This window comes from Calypte anna, chromosome 14 (genome assembly GCF_003957555.1).
Source record: "Calypte anna isolate BGI_N300 chromosome 14, bCalAnn1_v1.p, whole genome shotgun sequence".
In the NCBI taxonomy this organism is placed as follows: domain Eukaryota; kingdom Metazoa; phylum Chordata; class Aves; order Apodiformes; family Trochilidae; genus Calypte; species Calypte anna.
The window spans coordinates 8,106,021-8,127,123 of record NC_044260.1 but is presented as its reverse complement, the minus strand read 5'-3'; the positions used below and the strand labels follow the sequence as shown (position 1 = coordinate 8,127,123).

Genomic DNA, 21,103 nt, shown 5'->3' with positions numbered 1-21,103 from the left:
TCCCATTCTTTACTAACACTTCAGAATGCAGCCTGCTTTTAATTTCTAAACCCTACTTACTTCATTGCATAACAGGAAATCTTCCAGCTTGATGAACACAATTCTATTCTATTACAAGCTTGTTATTTCCATTGATGAATATCAGTTTCTTCCCTGAAAAAGATTATTGAAATGTCCAGATGATGTTGTCATTTCAGTAAGGTGGTAAATGTGTAACCTCTGTTCAAAGGTAACACTGTTTAAGGAAGAGGAATACAAAAGTAAAGGTAGACACAGGGGATCTAGGGGCTATGCTGTATTTTATGCCACTTCATGTGCCAGAACTGATTATTTAGTGTACTTAGAGCTACATATTATGGGAGTAGACAATCCTAATTCATAATTAGATCAACAAATCTGAGTTTGGAATTTGTGTCCTTGGATAAAGGCACAGGGAAAGAAGAAGGTGATATGACAGATGTTTGTTTCACAGCTTTTTGTCTGAATTTCTATTTAGTTAAAAAATACACACTTAGAAAAGTTTAGTTTTTACATGTAATACAAACAGATTGGAAGCCATGGAACTGGCCCAGAATGTGATTGTTCTAAGTTTTGTTTCTGTACAGATAACTCCTTTGTGTCAACTTCTTCATTCATCCTGAGTGCAAAGCTGCCTGAAAGTAGATAACAAATCCATGCATTTTGATTTTAAACATGCTTGCATAAAATTCAAAAAACATCGTATTAGAAAACTGGAGAGTATTCAAATTAATTTTGGTAAAGATGGTGTTAGAAATTAATCATTAGGACTTAAAACCACAGTTTTCCATTTTGCATGTCTGAGAGAGGAGAGAGAAAAGGGCAGTACTGTGGTATGTATCTTACTGCAAGAGACACACATCAGGTTGCTTCTCCTCCAAACCTGTGCATTTTAATTTGAAAAAATTTGAAGTAAAGGTCACCTAGAAAAATACTGAAATATATTTACAAATATGTAAATTAAATGTCATTACAGCAGAGAGTACCTATAGTAAATCCTGTGAATGCAATGGGAGTACAGTGATTATGAATTGAATTATTTTTTTAGCTATATCTTTGTGATTACTTTGTTATTATGTAGAGTATCTCTATAAGGTTTAGATTAATTATAATGAAAATAATTGGTCTTTGCAATTACAGAGCCTCATGGACCATCCTTTACCATTGGAAAAGCAGTGTGGTTACTCTGGGGCTTGGTATTCAACAACTCTGTGCCTGTGCAAAACCCCAAAGGAACAACAAGTAAAATCATGGTGTCTGTTTGGGCTTTCTTTGCTGTGATTTTCCTGGCTAGTTATACTGCCAACTTAGCTGCATTCATGATTCAAGAGGAATTTGTTGACCAAGTGACTGGACTAAGTGATAAAAAGGTAAGTTTTCACATCTAAAGAGGTTAGTGTCCATTCTTTGTAATCTTACAAACTGAAAAAATGAGACTGTTCTCAAAGTCTTTGAGGTACCTTTTCATAAGTAATGGCATTAATTGAAAAGTACTTTTACTTTGTGATGCAAATCAATTCCTGTGTGATTAAAAGGGATACCTCAGTGTATCCCCTGTATCCAATGTACAAAAGTCTGAAAAATGGAAAAGTCAATTTAAATGCAGGGAAGGCATCTTTAAAAGTATTTGAACATCTGTTTGGCTTGTTAAAATATATTGAGAAAAGATTCATAAACCCAGGAGTTAGTTCCAGTAACTATTGGAAGCCAGTTAATTCTCCTGAAAAAACCCTCCTTTTCTTTTCTTTGTAGTGTGTAAGAAACTTCAGAAAGGTTGCGGGTTGTTGTATCACATGGAAGTGAGATGTTTATAGACTAAGGTGCAGAATTTTGATGTATTTATGGAAGGTGCTGTCCTAATTCAAGAACTTCTGTGAGAACTGCACTTTAAGCAGTAGATTCTAATAGTTCTCTTAAACCATACTCAAGTTTCACACATTCTGACAAATGATAAATACACTTATTTTCCCTATTCTAGCTTGTGTCAACTTTCTTCTGCTGGAGGTATACTTTACAGATCTTTGTCCTTGTGAATTTTATTCAGTATTCTTAATAATCAGAAACCTAGCAATTTATTTAGTTAGTAATTTTGTGTGACTGCTTTGTTACAGTGGTGTTTCATCGAGGGATTGAAGCTCATTTGTTGTGATGGTTATGCACAATATACTTGCTTTAAAATGAAACTAAATATTGACATTAAGAAGTAATGTTTAAATATAACACAGCACAGGAGAGAACTTCACAAGGGTTTCATATCAAAGGACAGAAAATAAAGGAAACAGTTAATAAAAAAAGCCAATAGATCAGATAGCCTTGTGTCTGCTTTGTTTTTTTCTTAACTGCTTTTTATGACCAGCCTTTGACTGGAGTATCAAAGCTTGAATTGCAAGCATGGCTAGAGGAAAGACAGATAAAAAGAAGCAAAAAATTATAGCAGTTTTGTTTTCATTAGGTTGTGTTGTTGCAAAACCTTTGAATGAGTATGAAGACTTTTAAATATACCTCTATTTTAAGATAATATTCTTAGTAAAAGACAGATAAAACCTATTCTCCTAAGGACTAAAAAAATAAACAAAACAAAATAAACAAAAAAATTATCTGAGAAATGTCTTTCCCCTGTTTGTGAGAAAGTACAGTGTATTCCTGGGGTGTCTTGGGTTTGGCAGGGTTTGCCTAGCACCTGGCACAGCACTAGAGTTCAGGTCTGCCAGTGCCTCCTTACTCCCTCTCTCTGTTGCCTGTTTGCCACTCTTACCTGAGGGCTGGGAAAATTTCAGTATTTTTTCTGTATACTTATTTTTGTCAATTTTATATTCTCTCTTACAATCAGGATTTTATTTCCATAAAAACCCAAATAAAACAGGAAAATACTTGAAAGATAAAATCCAATCTACTTTTCTTGTAGTTTTCTGATCATTTATTTGATCTGTGGCCTTTGTTTTCCTTTGCAGTCCTTCAGATTTTACCTGAAGCACACAGACATAAATCTGACATAGAGCTGTTTCTGATTAAACAAGCCAGAAGTCCAGAAAAGCAATAATCTATTTCAAAACATGCTTATCAGGTTTAGCCTCCTCCGTGATCTTGAGGTTTCTTGGAGTTTAAAAATTCAAATAATTAAGCATAATTTATGGGAATATAATCTAGTTCATGTTCAATTATTTTCCTTCCCTCTTTGCCTTGTTGCTGCAATATTGTTAAAAGGGGAACAGCTGAGGAATTTGCAACAATTTTATTATTCAATAACAGAACCCTGGGCCTGGCTGCAAGCAAAGCAGGGATAAGCAGAGGCCATCGAAAAGGGACAGAAGTATCATAAAATTAATTTTAAATAAGTAACATCTAGAATTTCAGTAAGCTTTTTAAACAAAACTTCTGGGGTGATAAATCTGTTTACTATTCCCTCTTCTCCCCTTTTTCCTGTTGTCACAAGCTCCTTTGGCAATGCTCTGCTGTCGATGCAATAAAACATCCCCAGTGAGAAATACTGAGTTTCTCCACTCAGCCCCATGTGCCTCAGACTATAAAGAGAAGCCAGGAAACCCCTTGCTCTCTGAGCAGCTCAGTATTCAGTATCTTCCAGTTCAGGAATTATGTTACATTCCAGCAGCTTGTTCACCAGGTTTGCTGAACACATGGTAATGTGCTCTTTACTCTCCTTACCTTCAAGACTTCTTGAGAGTTTCCTTAACCTCTGAATTGTTGCTAATGAATTTCTGAATGCCATATCAGCTGTGTGTCACTCAGAAATACACAGCACAGCATGTACTGGAGTTCCTAAGGGTGGGTGTTCATAAACTCAAATGACTCAGAAGATTAGAAGAAAATTATATTTTGACATCCTATTGTAAGTAAAAGATTTTTAAAAGCTTTGTGTTCACAAAAAAGAACAGAAAGTTAGTCCAGAAGTATCCAGCAAAGCTGCCAATTGCAGTATGTGTTACTTTTGAGACCATTTATGCTTTTTTCATGAAGTGAAGGAGAGACAAGATTATCAAGGGAGAGTAGATAGTGGAACATAATTCTGTTGCATAGCATTTATCTGCTGTGACTCCTTCACACAGTCACATTTTAAGAAATGCCTCGTGTGTGTGGTCTAGGGAATTCTCTTCAGCCTTAATAGGAAGCCTTAGTTAATGTCATTTACAAGTTTCTTATTTTTGCAAGATTCCCAGAACTATTTCCAAATTACCATGGCACCCTACCATAATCTTCCTGTTCCCTCTATTCCCTTGCTGTACCCTAGGACAAGAAGTTGTGCTTGCAGAACAGTCACAACAGTTGAATTGCCAAAAATGTCACCTCTATGACCAGTAGCAATTTTTAGAGGTCTTGAAACTGTAATTTTTTCTTCATTATTTTGTTTCCAGTTCTGTTGATTGGGAAATTTGGTAAGTAGGAAGATATTGTAAGCCATCTCACTATTTCAGGGATTAATTACCTGTAGATTTAAGTTAACACCTGTATCATTAGAACCTCTGGACATAATTTAAGTACATGGTTTGTCTCAGTGTTGCATAACAAACACAAAAAGGATCTAGCAAATAGAGACTGAGAACCATGACATGAGAACCAGTGTATTCAGTGTAATTGTAGTGCACTGGTCTATTAGTACGTGTAAAGTAGTTGCAAAGTAATAATTTAAATAGTTAAGCTGTGAAAAAGGAAAATGAGGAAAAGTAAGACATCTGTTAGGTAAACGAATAGAGAAAAATAGAATTAATTCCTTTATGCTTTGTCAAAATATGCTTAATTAAAATGAAGCATTTAATTGTAGTTCTGTAACATAAAAATATTGTTGCAGCAATAATTTCACAGTCAAGGTTTGATGGAATGGAAAATACTCTCAGTGTGTAAGCCTATTTGTATTCTCTTTGCAAACTGACATTGAATGCTGGGAATTCTTGGTGTCCTGAGACCAAATTTTAAAAAGAGAAGTCTTACATATGTAGCAGCTATATAAATATTAGCTGTCTTTTGCAGCACAAGGTATAGAGACTGTAAAAACAGAGTGCATTTTACTGAGGAATTAATGGGTGACTGCTTTTGTTGGTGCTCAATTGAGTTTCCTCATTAGCCAGTAGTTCCTCTAATTTGAGTGGTCTTTTTAATTTATTTTTTTAGAGAATAATTTTCATTTAATACTAAAGTACTGCTTAGTATTTAAAGGGCAATATTGAAAAAGTGCACATAGAATTGTCAGGTCTGCTAGCAAAAGTTGATATGAGATTATCCCAGTGCTTTTCAAATCTGGAATCTGAGTATGCTCTGGGCTGTTGCTATTCCTCTGCAGATACTCCCTGGTTTGTTTGTTTGAGCTGATGCAACAGTGATACAGAGGTTAAAATTGCAGAATAAATCTATATGCCATCAAGCCCAGTGCTTTGTAGTTTTAAACTGAAGGAATGAATAGGAAGTAGGTTTATAGATGTGAGAACTCCAGAAGTGTTTTTCATGTCAAGTGATGCGGTTGCTGAGCACCTAGGGAAGAAGCAAGAACTTTTAGTCACCTTGAGTGACAGTAGTAGAAGGAAAGCCAGCCCTCACCCTGCCCCTCTCTGTGCACCCCTCTGGGAGCAGTGTGCCAAGCTACCTGTCAGGTAGTGCCAGTGATCCTTTTGCCTTCACTGTGTGGGGAACCACAGTGTCTAAGTCGAGATGCAGATACAAAGTGACTGGCAACAAAATACTCCTTCAATTCATTGTTGGTTATGAGTGTGTCTGCTTGTAGTTTGTGTTCTCTACAGAGAGGATGGCAGATGAATGTCTTCCAGTATAACTCTACTCCAGTTTCTGTAATCCTGCAATATTACAATGCATAGGAGAAAGTCACACTAGAGAGGTGAAATTGAATTATTTTTACTTTGGATGGAGATGCTTCTTTAGTTCAGACAGTGTGATAACACAGTTTCTGGTATAACAGAACTGAATTAAATGACAGCATTTGCCAGGGTCAGTTTGAGACAGCTTATATAAATCCATTTTTTTCCAACCTGAATTAGCCCTTTTTCATGTTTTGAATGCCTGAAACACTTTGCTTGTCCTTTTTCTTTCTAGTTTCAAAGGCCATATGATTATTCACCTCCTTTTCGATTTGGGACTGTCCCGAATGGAAGCACAGAGAGGAATATCAGAAATAACTACCCTGATATGCACCTCTACATGACAAAGTATAATCAGAAGGGAGTTGAAGATGCCTTGGTCAGCTTGAAAACTGGGTAAGCTTTTTCCATTAAAGAATACTGTAGAACTCACAGAAACTGAGAAATAGTGATCTGTACTTACAGTGATACTGAACAGAACAATGTCAGGCATCCTGTATGGTATGTGGGTCTTTTTATATCCAAATGCACTGTACGGACATCAGAAATAAACCCAATTTCCTGTTATTTGTATCATTACTTTTAAATTGCATGGAAGCTTCAATCTCCTATCTACAACAGATTCAAAGGACAGAGTTAGTATTGGTTTTCAGATTTACAGAGAATTGACACAGATGAACCTGATTTGGGTGAGGACTCAGCACAGAACATCGTGTTTAGTATGTTCCTTCATTGTCTTTGCAAAAATTTTTCTCTTAGGAATCTGCTTTTGAAAGGTCAGTTTCTGGCAAAGCTTGTTTCACTGGTCAGAATGCTTTGGTGTACTTCTGGGTCCATTTTTAAATTTTCTTCCCTCCTCTGATTAGCATATCTCTGTATATTTACTGGCACATCTGGAGTATTGACTTTGATCTTTGTAAATTCTGTAGGAATGGGATGAGTTTCAAATGAACCATCTAATCCTGCTTCTGGATATCTTGGTAAATAGTCTGGCAAATATTATTGGCTTCCCTCCTTAAGATCCAAGATTTAGACTTGAGTGACATCCATCCTTCTCTCTTTCTAAAGTAGCCCATTCTACCTGGTTGGACAGAGAGACTGGATTTTTATTCTTAATCCTTAAGTATGAGAGTGACTCCTTGTTTGTATCGGTATTCATCTGGGTGACAGGAATGTTAGCTCTAGTAACCTTCTCTGAATATATAGGCTTTATAATAGCATGTGTATTTTTATTAACAACTCTAGTTTACAATAATCATAATTTATCAATATGGTTTGTGTAGGTTTGTTTTGCTTTGAAGTGGGAAGGCTAAATTACCCCTAGGGGATTTAACTACATCGAGTCTTGTGGCTGTTCTGAGATGCACCTCACCTGCTATTATTTACTGTGAACACAGGACATGATTCTTCCTCTGCTAAATGAAGCTGTTCACTTTTGGTCCTTTATTGACTGCTGCTCATTCTTTTAATTTTTAATCTTTCTCCCAGGCACGTAGGGGATTCCAGCATATTTCTAACACTCGCTGAGGTCCCCAAATCTTTCCTTCGAGTGCAGGTTCCCTTATTTAAAATGAATCTTACTGTTTCCTTCTCCACTGTGTTCGTATTGCTGTCTGGACTCCCTCTGTCATCATTTCTCAAGGCATTCTCAGCTGGCATTTCTCAAGCATGGCTTGTCCCATCCTAAGATAGACATGTAACATAACATGAGATGAACCTCACCCAAGGGCTTCCAAGCTGGAGGCAGAGCTTCTGCTCCATCTGAGCCAGTGCAAGTCATATTTCCTGGGTGACAGCAAAATTGTGCATTACAGATAATCAGCCGAGTGCTACCATTCCTGCTGAGAATTTTTAAAGGAATAGCTAACCTTAATTTTGGGTTGCTAGGGTTTGTTTGTTTGGATGGAGAGTTTATTTAGCAGATGTCTATTCCTTGTACTTTTCAGAATCCATTTGTGCTACTGAAAACCCTCAAAGGCTGCTGTAAGTTTTAAAATCAGGCTACCTGTCAGACACTTCAGCATGAGAAGGGGGGGGCTACCTGGCTGCAGGGGGGTTCAGGACATGCAGGAAGACTCAAGCTGACTGCTCTTGTGCCAGCTTCTGCTCTTACTCAAAAGCTGTAGTCCTTTTGACAACATAAGCTTTCAATTTTTATGTTCTGGGTTTTTTATTCCTGCACTGGGGTTTTTTTCCTCCTCTAAGTGATTTCTCAGTGCAGACGCCCCCAGGTGTCTCCCTTGCTCCCCTTGACTGACATTTCTATAGCAGATGGTGCAAATAAGCTGCCATGTGCAATGTTCTCTGGATCAATGTAAGTAACTGCTCCACGCAGCTGCGTTCCTTCTTGTTTTGTCTGATGGCACCGAGAGAAGGATTAAACAGCATGCCTGCAGCTGCTGAAGGCTTCCCCAATAGAAGTGTCACTTTTTGTTGGCTTATATCACAGGTTTGGACAATCCAGTGGGAATGTTGTGTCAAATGGGTTTACATATTTCCTGCCTCCAGTTTCTGCAGAGCCAGAACTGTGTGCTGACCCATTCAATGCCTTGACTGTGAGCAGTAAACTCAGTTGCAGATGAGGCAGTACGATTGTGCCTTTTTTTTTTCTTTCTTTCTTCTTTAGTTTCTCCCTGGAAGAAAGAGAGCCCATCCACACCCAAGCTTTTCTTTTTTGCTAAGATGTTCAGTTCCCTGTGGCTAACAGTTCAGGGATCTCTTAAGCTAAAAGTGTCTTGAATGAAAGAAATGAGACTGTATAACAGAGAACTGTAATAACTCACAATCTCTGTAGAGAGGAGAATAGAAAAGCATGAATAAGTATTTGGTAATGTGTTGCAGTTTTTGGATTCTTTTTCTCCAGACATAATATTTCACTTTTTCTTCCAAATTTTCTGTTCTGTTCCTCAGTATAAATAACTTCCATCATTTTTATATAGCTGTGCTGTGTCTTCTTCCTTTCTCCCTTATGAATTATTTGACCAGGCTGTTTGTTTCTCCCACATAAAGTTTGTGCTTTCATCCTTATCTAGACTTGATCAAGCTTTCACATTCCCAACATTGCTTGACTTTTAATATGTCTTGACCCATAGAGCTGCATTTTTGAGGGTGAACTGCCTCGTTTCTTGAACTGCTTTTGCTTTGAGCACATATATAATTTCCATTTTTCTCTTCAGTATGTATGTGTTCTGCTTGCTTTATTAGAGCTATTTTGTCTGTTTTCATCTTTGTTTCTTGCCAAAGCTATTTCTGCACTTCTATAATTTTTCTTTTTTCATCCTCTACATTGGTAGAACCAATTTTTCTTGCATATGGTGAAGTCTGATACTTCTGCACAGCTTTTTGAAAATGAACCACCTGGTTATAATAGATTCATAGACTGTGGACGTAGGAAAGACTTAGATTGTCTTGATGTTGAAAGTCAAAATAGTACCTGTGTTAGTCCTGAAGAATATTTGTATAATCTGTACATGTTTCCAATTTCACCCTTAAAACTTCTTTTGCTTAATTGAAGACAAAAGATTTTTGTCTCCTCAAATTCTTTGTATATAGGCTTTGAGTCTAATTTTAAGGGGGTGCAGAAAATACCATCAATCTAATGATGCCTAATGACTGAATGATGCTACACAGGGACCATCTGATCTAATAGAATCAAACTATCAAGTAGTCACAGTTGTGTGGTTATGTTGTATCTCAAGCTCTTTTGACCAGCTTTAATTAGCTTTAGCCTCTTGAGATGGATTTAGAAAATCTTGATCTTTGAGACCATTGTTTGTAATACATAATGGTATTGAGTTTAGCTGGAAGGCAGAAGTGGAAAAGGGACAAACATAAAGCTTTACATACACAGATTGCTCTGAGATTTCTTTTTTGTTGGAAACATGTTTATGTCCCTTTTCTCATTCTGAAACCAATTAGAAGAACAACTGGATTTTTTAGCTTGCTTTTTCACAAGAAGTGAAAAATCAGCTGCCCAGGTGGCCCGGATAAACCTCAGGGGCAGAAATATAGATAGGAACAGGTATAAAATAAATGATGTTGCTGCCTTTATTTCCTGATGTGGCACAGAGGTGATGGGGTTTCTGTTGTATTGCTGTACATGTACAGATAAGTGTGCACATATTTGTGTCTAGGAAGCTTTGAAGAAAGTACCCAGCCCCTTTGTGTTTTCATCTTTGGCGGGTGAAGTTAATAGTCTTTCAAATTTACAAGGGAGGCATCTGCATTTTTTAATTAAACAACTTCACTACATGGGCAATAGGCTTGGACTTATCTTCTGCAATTAGCACTGAAAATGTTTAAGATCATTCTAGAAAGGAATCAACTGGGAAATGCTGCAAATCAAAATGGAAATTAGATTTTTGCTTTAGACTGACATTGACATTCTACCTACTCCTTCAGCTCAGTCCCCATGGCGATGTTCAGTGCAGCTTACTCAGGAAGGCTTGTTGCCATCACTGGTGAAGGCAGATTTATCAGCTATATTGGCTTTTCCCCTTTGATAAGAAAACAACCTTTGGTTCTGAAAATATTTTTTAAAAAACCCTGTAAAATCTCAGTAGTATCTGCTTCTTGTCAATAGTGTCTTACTTCTGAGATTCAAAGATACGGTTCTCAGAATGCTGCTGAAACACTGAACAAACAACCGAACCTCCTGTACTCCATTTATTAATTAAAGGTATCAGTTTGCAACCAGGCCCACTGAAGGAGAAAAATTTAGGCATCTTGTTATTAAAGTACTAAATATTTTTCAGAATGGCAAAATATTGTTCCCTCTTTCAATGCAATTTAGTACTGAAAGTAATCATGATCTCACAAGCTTGCCAGAAGGTACAAAAATGGTACCAGTGTTTTCCCCTGGATTTTCTGCATATAAGGGGTTAGCTGACTCATATATGCTGTGCTACCTGCAGAGCTTCAGATTGCTCTTTAGGCAGGACTGAGCAGCTCAAGAATTCTCCGCAGTTTTTTTTCCTTTTCTGTTGTGAAAACAGAAATGACAATTATTTTCCTGAGCATTGTTCAGCAGAGAAGTCTGTAAGGCACTAGCTAATGTATTCTTGGTAGGTGAAGTCCATCTCAGTTAGAGTCAGGTGGCTCCTCTGTGTTGTTTAAATATTTATCGATCAAATAAAGTTCTAAAAATGCAGCACTAGCATTTCTGTCTATATTGTGTTTAATTAATCTGCATTTCTAGCTGGTATCTTCTGTACTAGAGACAGATCCCATTGATTTTGTTTCTTGAAGAGAGAGTAAGTCTTCGAATAGGAAGTGGATAATTATTGCATTATGTTTACAGTGACTGTTCTGGGTTTGTTTGCTTCTGTTTGCCTTGCTATATTTTTCCAGGAGAGGTTAAAGTATACTATCTTTTTGCAAGCAGAACAACCTTACCTGTTGTAATTCTTTCATGAGGATTCTATCAGCTTGTAGCTGGTGGATTTTTCTGTAGTGTTTCTCTGTGCATGTGCTCTGCTGATGCAAAACTGGCAAGAGAAGGAAATGCAATGGCAATAAACTGGAAATGCAGTTAATGTCTCACCTTTGCCCCAGCACATCTACTACTGGAATATTGTCTGGGACTCAACAGCTAATGGCTGAAATTAGAAAAAATGGGAAAGTCTCTTCTTACTATTGAGAGAATATAGGAAACTTTCACTTGCCTATTGCCTGTCACTGATTAATCCATCTGATTATTTCTTCACTTCTGTAATTTTCCTGGATATAAGGATTGCAGCTGAGTATCATGCAGTGTACATCTTGTTTCAAGAAAAGAGAGAGTCTGACTGATGCTGTGTTTTGGCAGCATATTGATGTGAGGATTTTATTTCATTTTCATTGCAAAAAGCTGAGAATATAACTTATTTCAAGGGAACTGCAGTAATGAATCCCTTGTGCTCCACAGGCGAGCAGCTCCTTGCTGTACAGCTGCTGATCCCTTTGCTGTCATGAGCAGTTTTCAGTTTGTATTTACAGCCACAGCTGTGGCCATGTATTCAGGAATTGGATTCTAAAGTTTACTTGGGACTCCATCTGCCTTCCTGTTAAAGACTGCAATATTTGGTAGTTTAGGCACACTAAAGTCTAATACCTTATTCCTTTCTTGGCTGTGGTGTACTGGCAGAAATCTGAAGCCTCTGGAGAGCCCTGCTGTGGTGATAGCATTTCTGCACTGCTGGGGCTTCACAGGTTTGGTCTCGGGTGCAGTGGGTAACCAAGTCTGAGTTGTCCCCTGAGAAGATGCCAACTGCCCCTCAGGCATGCCTGAGCTGCTTCTCACTTTGATAGGAACATGGGATTATTCTATTCCTCAGCATTTTTAATGACTAATAATAATGCTAGAAGAAACACCTGAAAGTATCTAACTGAACACCATGAATGGATGAGAAGTTATTTCCTCCCCACAAACACACTCTCCCATGTAAAAATAGCCAATATGATTATTAATACTTTTTTTTTTTTAAGAATCCAATGGTACTAAGCCAAGAAAGCACAAGAAAAGACCCTGGAGGCTCTAATGCCCTTTTAATCCTCAGCCTTTGTGTTTATTGGCCTGAGCTGGATTTTTGTCGTGCTTAAAAACTGTCCCCAATTGGCAGCTTTGCACACTGCTATTTGCTGAGCAGCTACAAACTGGTCAGAGGCTGTGCTGGCAGCTTCTGCAGTGTGGCACAAGCAGAACCAGGAGGCAGCCATCCCTATTCCTGTCAGCTGGAAGACAATTCAGATTGTGCCCAGCACGTCCTTCTGTTAATTAGGTCTGTCAATTAAAGTGGTCATGTGCCTAAAGTAAAAAACAAAACAAACTTGTTTTTTAGTCAGCCAGCTGGCATCTCCACTTGGATGCAAAACTCATTTCAATTCTTTTTTTTTTTTTCTTTTTTTTTTCTTTTTTTTTCCCAGTATTTGCAATGTTGGGTTTTTTTACAGAAAAATTGCCATTGAAATTTTAATCAAGGGAAAAAGGTACTGGCATTTAATCTTTCTGTGGTTCCTACCTTTTCACCTAAGAAGAAAAGGACAAGCTTTGAGAGAAACTACCTGCTTGAGAAAACAAAAATGATGTATTTTAATTTTTCATAAAAAGCACAAGTTCTTCTTCATTCTGGGCAGGTAATAACAGCTTACATCTGGCACTCAAATTTTAGCAGGCATACATTTTTAAGCTTTTAAAGCTTTTAAGAAAGGCTGTTTCTGATTGACAAGACCTTACAGCATTTGTACTTTAGAATATTCACTCTTTTCTTAGTTTTATAATGCTGCTGTACATATAGCACTTCTTTTACCAAATCCTTAAGAGACAGCAAGAGATGAAACGTGATTGCAGGAGGAAGGGAAAGGTTGATGGGCATCGTGACATATCTGTAATCTAATAATTAACTGCTTGCAACCCTCCTGGATGCCTCTTATCTTACATGAAGAGTGAAACTTTGCTGAAAACAACTTTGGCACAAGCACTTCTTCATGCCACTGAACTTTTGTCTAACAAATCCATAAAATGCATTTATCACTCTAAGAACCTGACGCTCCTGCTTTCTCATGGCCTACTTGTCGAAGCTCTCTATTCTGAGCCTGCTTGGGTTTTGGATTTTTCACAAACAGGATTTAAAAAATCAAGTGCAACAACTGAAATTGCAGATTTTAGACAGGTTATCCTTGCTTTAGTCAGATTCTTAGATGTCACCGAAACTGCAGCCTGTTGTTGAACTTCATACTGATCTTAATGAAGAGGGAATGATCTCCTCTTTCAAAGTGTGAAAGCCTTAAAAATCTTTTGGGATTTTTAAAATTCACCAGTTTAAACTACTGAATCTGAAACTTGTTTATTCACTTGTGATTGGAAAAATATCTTCCTGAATCTGCATTCATCTGCTATTGCACAATTTATGGTGTACAGGAGAGTTTAATTTTTTTTTTTTTAAGTAAATTACCATGTGATAAATCCAGTTTGCATTTCTAAATGTTGTTTTGCTAAGGAAAAATGTTTCAGAAAAATTACTGTCCATGTTTTTCATCACATTCATATGATATTGATTTCCTAGATTATTGTCAGACCCTGAAAGGGCAAATTACTGTGCTAGGTGATAGTTCCTTTAGGAGGGTGATAAAACCAAAATGTGAATGCATGACATAAGAAATTAATAGTTCAGATAATTAATTTTCAATTTATTCATGACTAATGGTTGAGAGTATAAAATATGTACCCATTTTTCTGCATATAACTTTTGGACATTTTTTGTGTCTGACAGTAGCATCCATTTCTGCAGCTGATGTGAAGGAAAAAAGAAAAAATACAGAAGGGCTGTGTGACAGGAGCATGGGAACTCCTTACAAAAAGGCTGAATGGAACTTGAATTTTCGCAGCCAAATGAAATCTAAAACCAGGCTAGACCACATCTCAGCCACTGAGTGAGTTCAGGGAACTGCTGCAGTAAATTGTGTATGGAGGATCATATTTTATGCCTGCATACCTTATGACTTGTAGCTGGAGTGGAAATAAAGATGTAAAATACTTTCAGAAATCATTGTTCTTTAGTACTCTTTAGTGTTGACAAGTTGAAATAACCACAGCTGTAGCCACTTAACTTTTTTTTGTTTTGTTTTGTTTTTTTAAGTAAAAATGAATATCAGCCAATCTCTCTGCTTGCTCCTCTCTCTTAGTGTGTCTCTGTCTTTTCCCTTTTTGGCACCTGACCTTTTTAAAGTTCAGTGAGCCTTATAGAATGGTAAATACCAAAATTAAAAGAAGCTCAGAAAGAAACTGAATAAATTGGTAGAAGGTGAAATATTTGGTGGTTGGTAAACAGGATGGGACTTAATACACTCTGTAGCTCATGAAATATCCATTCATCTGAACCCAGGACAACATATTCAACGTCAATAGCATCCCTGCTTATTTCTTTTATTCCTCCTTAAACATCTATTGTATAGAGCAAGATATTTGCTGTACTCCAGAATGTCTATTTATCACTATTAATTTTGACAGTAAGTACTAAATTGTATAAACACACTTTCCTTAAAATCACCTGAAGGAGTTAGAAATGTAATGATTTCCTTCCTCAGATCCTGTGAAAAAGAAATCTCTGCTAAACAGTTTGAACCATACAATGTTTCCTCTCTTGACTGACCAAGTTCAGGCATGTGCAGGTTCTGCAAGCAGAATCTTCATTTAGTTTGGCATTAGAGGGCTGAGGTGCCTCAATTTCAATTTACATTATGATGCTTTCTTTTGGGCTTCAATCTAATACTCATTTCAATGTTCATTCTAATATTCATTTTGGTATTGCACTCTGAGGGGAATGATTTTCATTTGCTGTTACAAGTGTAGGCACCCAAATTAGGACTTGGAAAGCTGGTTTGCAACTGGGCAACTGCTGTTTGTGCCAAAAGCCTGCAAAGATATGAAAACAAGTAAATTTACTGCTCCATCTAGGCTCATTTAATTCAGAGGATCTGTTCATTAAAGCATCAGTTCTGAAATCTAATAGTTTAGAAGTAATGTGTACCAGAACAGCATGGCTTTCCTGCTTTTCCCACTGGCATTATTGCTGAAGTGATCAGAGCAGCAGGGTTTGGGCTAAAAAGTGCCATTGAGCTGGCAGCTCAGAGATAAAGACTTTCTGTGGCATTTATATTTGTGGCAAGATTTTCTGGCACCCATTTTTCTGATGGCTACTGGCTTCTCCATCCTTTCAGGAGATGAAGTTATTCTCATGTTCTTGTATGTTGGCTCCCACATGCATTGAAAAGTCTGAATAAATACTGCATTGGGTAAGGGCTTAATGTGCTGATCCAGGTGACTTTCTTGGGGAAATTGATTTGTCAGAGCTTTGAAAAACAGGCAAATACTAAAACTGTCATTAGAGAATTACTGGTTTATCTGAGAATTATCTGAGAAGGCATTCATTGGCATGTGTGGGGAAACTCATGCCTTAATAGTTTCAAGTTATCTATAAACATCATGTCCTATTAATCATCATCATGTCCTATTAATATGAGTCACATTTTCAGGAATATTCTCATGTCCATTAAATAATATGCTGCATTTTATTTTTTTTATTTTTTGTTATGTTATTTTATTTTTTTTTATTTTTTATTTTATGTTATTTAGGGAAGAAAGCCTCCTTCTCACAGCAAATTGCATCCAGAAACCAATCTTCATAGTAATTTATTTCTAAAACCTTTACTCAGTATCTGAGTAGTCTCCTGACTTTTTTCTCCTGACTTACCATTTTTAGGTAATTTAATTGTCTGTCTTATGTCTTTAAATATTATAAAGTACCTGGACATAAAGTGAACAGGTGAGAGTAGCTATATCCCATCTAACCCCTTTTCTTCTGAGAATAAGCTATTATAAGTTTCAGTATTTATTTGATTTGGGGATGAGATCAGGTTCTTGTTAAAATGTGCTGAATTTCTCCTTCATTATTCTATTGTAACTGGGACAAAATCTTTAATCTAAAAATATATTCCCCCTACTCGACTTTTCAAATTTTGTGTTTTGATAAACTGACGCTTTGCAAGCATTTCATTACTTGGCTTCTGAGGCTTGAAGTGGGACACTATTCTATTGCATAAATTAATCATAAAGACAGACTAAATTTTCCATTATTTTTTTGCTAAGGGAAATGTTATAGGGACTGGGAAGGTAGGTGGACAAAGCAGTGATGAATGGGAGCTTCTGTGAGAGAGGCTTCTGTGGTTGCCCAGTCGGGTAACCACAGCCAAGTGATGCAGGAAGGTTCATGGTGATTTTTCTGGCAGCCTGAGATTTCCCTGACAGGTGAGGTGAAGCCTCCACAATCTCTCACAATCGTGTTAATGTCTGTCAGAGCTTGCTCTTTTGATTTTGTGTCTACACTTCCTGTGTGAAGATTGAAGTGAGGACAGTTTCAGCTGGGAGGAAAGTTGAAAGCTCGTTCCCTGCTAATGAGTTCATCATTTAACTGGGTTAAACTTTGCTAACCTGCATTGTTGCAGAGTTATCAAATTGTTAAATTTTCCCTTATTAAACTGGTGATGTCAAGATGTCAAGAAATCCATCCAGTGTATGTGAACTTATGATCTGTATGGAGCTATTTGAATGTGTTATAGAAGATAAGTCACTGCCAGTGAGGAGCCATCAGATAACCTGCAACACATTTTAGTCAAAAGTGGGTAAAGGAAATCAACAGTTCTTCATGCTAAAGGTTAAATACCTGCTTCTCCTGTTCCATCAATATCAAAGTGTCACTTTGATTGAAGAGCACTTTCATTGAAGCCTGTTCTTCAGAGCAACCTTTGATTGCTGTGTCTTTCTGTACTGACCTTTTGGTATTAGATCCCCTGGACATATTTCTGGAGATGCACAAATGGGGTTGTGTTTCTTATTGTGCTCTCTTTACACACCTTCTTTTATCCCTTCTGTAGATAAAGGAAGGATAAAATGTAAATTATTACATTTTTAATACATCTGTAAATCCGTACTGTAAATTCATCATATTTTAAAGCCAGTATTTTTGTACATGCTACTTTTTCCAGCAATATAACTGATGATCTCTAAAATATATAGTTCTGTTTAACCTAGTCCTAAGTGGATACCAAGTTTTTTGCCTAATACCAAATTGTAAATGCTACTTTGAGGGTCACGTAAGACATCTGTTCTGTAGACTCTGCAATGAATTTTTAAAAGAAAAAAAAAAAGCTGAAAAGTAAGTGCAGTTTTTCTTTCAGGGTGTTTTGAAAATGAGCTGTCTCACTCCAGAAATTAGGCTTGGGAGACAAAGCTTTGACAAGTGAAAGTATTCTTTATAATGGGGAAGGTGAAAAGGAGAGGGCAAAGGTGATAAAAATATTGTTTGAGGATTGACTGGCTTGCAGTTTGATGTTAGTAGTAACTCAGTAATTTCAAATATTATGCTTTCAAAAGATAGCCTTACTAAAGGAGCCTTACTAAACAGGTATGACGCTTGCTATGTTGTAATCTTTGTATTCTCTTTTGCATTTTTTTTTACAACCAAATTTGAGAAATAACATCTCTTAGCTAATGAAATCACTTAGCTAAATTTCAAAAACAGATTGGTACCATAAGCTATTTTTCTTCAGAATACAATTTATAATGAATATTTCTTCTTAAATATGTAGTTGAGCTTTAAATTTTCAGAATGAGCCCCGAAAGGTGCTGTATTTGAGTTAAAAGGTACCCTTCATCAAAACTACTGTGGAAAAGTCATTGGGAAACACCTCTTTACAGCAAAATGCAATGCAAGTTAATTGCTTCCATGGTACATTTCATATAACACAAGCATTATGGTTTTGTCTAAGTCAAATCTGTGTTCATAATAATACACAGCTTTTTTGTGGTCGTGAAAATGACATATTTGGGGTGTTAGAATGTATGAAGATATGAGAAGAATTGATTCAGAAGTTAATGTCCTGGATCTTAGAGATGAGCAGTGCTCTGAATGCTACCTGCTTCCAGAAATTAATTCTGCTGTAGATATTCTATGTTTGGTTTTACTGCAGTAGTTGTAGACTGGAAAGTGACTTGAGTCAACATTTAATTTTCTCTGATCCTCAATGGAAACACAGTATTATTTATTCCATAGGTTCCAGTGCTTGACAGTAAAATAGCAGAATGTGAATAAACAGAGCTGTATTAAAGCATCCCTCTCATTTTCTGAATGCTCTGACATTTTAGAGCAGGACATCCAGTAACTGGAAGAGATTGGGTTTCATTGTGCAGGATTGCTCTTTCTGCCTCCAGAACCGTTTCAATTTTAGAGTTGGTTTTTTGGTTTGGTTTGTTGTTGTTTGTGGTTTTTTTCCCCCATCTGCTTTTCATCAAGAAAAGAACTCCCTTGAAGGATCATTTAGTTGGTTAAGGAAACAAACTAATATTTTCCAGGTGAGCTATACTTCTGTTGCTGAGGAAGGAGCTCTACCTAATAAAGGAGCATTTTCCTAATCCTGATTTATGATTTTTTCTATGATTTACCTCATAGAAATTTGGTAAAAAAGTACATGCTGCAGTAATGATGAGGGAAATTATAAAATCATGTTTCTAGCTTTTCTGAAATTGCTTTTCTGAACCTTTTCCTCTGACTTTAATACTCTTTACTCAGGCATTTTTGAATGTTTACATCAACATTTAAGAGAACTATGTTTTGCAATAGTCTGACTTTTAAACTCTTCTACTTTTAGATGACTCAAAAATATTTAGGTACAGGACTGTCCACAGATCTCCCACTTCATATTATTACATTCAATAATGCTCTTCTGTTTTTTTTTAAACTATTCCAATTCATTATTTTGTAATGCCTGATGTTTTCCTGTGCTGTGTGAGCCAAAATTCTCCCCACTCCCTTTCCTCCTTGTGCTTGTTAGGTAATAGTGGGCATTTGCCTGTGTAGTCTCTCTTTTACAAATATTCCAAAATCTTTGTTTTCTTTCCTACCCAGGATTATTACAGTAGTTCAGGGGATGTTTACAAACCTGTCCATGGCTTAGATAAATCACAAGGCTGTAGTCTTGTTCCTCTGCATTCACTGAAGCTGCCTGGCACATTTGGCCAGTTCATGGCAGTTATAAATCTTGTTTCTTGCTGCATTCCAGTTTCTATAGTTCTCTTTCATCTTTCTAATAATTCTTAGCAGTTTATTTAAACCTACACAATGTGACAGAGCCTTTCACTCCCTGGAGTGGCTGCACTGAAATGACAAGTTAATTGGTTGAGCGTTACGTGACTGAGGTTTGCAAGAGGCTTTGAGCCTCTGGTGCTGTGGGGCTGTCCTGGGAGCAGCCTGGATTGCAGTGCCCGTGTCAGCTGAACAACTCAGCACTCACACCAACACAAAACCCAGAAAGGGTCAAATTCCTGGACTTGCCCAGGTTTTGATGTCTCAGTTTTTAAACACTCTTACTGAGTCATGTTTAAAGTTGTCAAGTTCTTGGAGAGTGTCAGGTAATCCACCTCTTTGTGATGGAAGAGCTGGATGTCCTGACATTTGAGAGCTTCATTCATGGCTTGTTACTCCCTGCCCACGCTGTAGGGGAACAGCATGCTCTTAAGCTCTGCTTTGTAAGGAATAGCATTTTTGTAATTGTGCATGGTGAAAGATAATTAAGCCTTAAGAGGCTGTAGGAGTCATGTTGGAAATGGAGAAAATATATTCTGAATATGAGTTTGTATTTGTAGATAGCAAGACTTTTTCAGGGCAGTGACTTCTGATTTACAGTTCATAATGAAAGCAGAACCTTTCAGCACTCAGCATGTGTCAATATATTACCTCATGGTTTTAAATCTATTTGCTTAATGAGATTTATTGTATACTTATAGAAGTAGTATAGAGAAAACCCTCAAAAAGGAAGTCTTCTGTATCTTCAAAACCTGCTTTCCTTGTGTGTACCCACTGCAGCTGATGCTGGGCTCTCTGAGAAGCTGAGGAGGGGTTCCACAAGTAGTGAGTGTGGCTGTGATTGTGCCTTGTCTTTCTGTCCCAAGGCTTCCCTACACTGATCAGTACTTTAGGAGACAGACAGCATATGAAGAGGTGGCACAGGGCTTTTGCCCCCGGAGTCTTTAGCAAAGATATATTTTTGCTCTATATTTCTAACTGTTTTGACAGAAGAAGAGCTGACTCTTTATATTTTCTCTGTGTTTGGCAGCATGTGTTTGATATGCTTACATTGCAAAACTATAAATCCCAGAATAAACAGATGACAAATTCTGGAGTGTATTTTAACTTAAGTTGGTTTGGTGCAGCAGTGTCAATACCCACAGAGGGAACATTCTTTTCCAACCTCATTCCTGAGCAAAAGGCATCCATTGAGAAATATCCTCCCTTCCCCACAGATAACTGTGGAGGACTGAAAGCATGAAACTGGATTGTGTTGCTTATGGTAATTGTCTGCTGTAGATCAGAAATGTTTCAAGTATCTTGAGGCTACAGCAGACAGATTTCCTTTTTTCCCTGGTCATCTACCCAAAGAACATGGATTTTTGTTTTTTCTGTACAAAGGAAAGATTGTATCCCAAGTGCTGAATCAAAGGATATAATTTAGAAAACTGTCTGGTCTTGTGTTGAAGCCTGCATGCTTGGATAGTACCCCAAAACCACCTCCTGAAGAGGCTCCTGGCTATTTCCAGTTTAGGTACCCTCAGTGCTAGGTAGCCATCCATATCTTAGTTCTAGATTGATTTTGTGACACATCACCTGCCAGCCTTTAGCAATTTATTTCTCTGTATTAAATTATTCACTTAAAGGAAGGAGAGAGTCTTTTAG

At 37.1% G+C, this 21,103-nt stretch overlaps 1 protein-coding gene across 1 annotated transcript in view; it reads left to right on the top strand.

Moving 5' to 3' along the window:
* GRIN2A (glutamate ionotropic receptor NMDA type subunit 2A) overlaps window positions 1-21,103 on the top strand; it is a 137,358-nt gene that overhangs the window by 100,227 nt on the left and 16,028 nt on the right. The window contains exons 9-10 of the mRNA XM_008490329.2: window positions 1,159-1,388; window positions 6,076-6,236. Coding sequence (XP_008488551.2) covers window positions 1,159-1,388; window positions 6,076-6,236 — 391 coding nt within the window. The remainder of the gene's footprint in view (window positions 1-1,158; window positions 1,389-6,075; window positions 6,237-21,103) is intronic.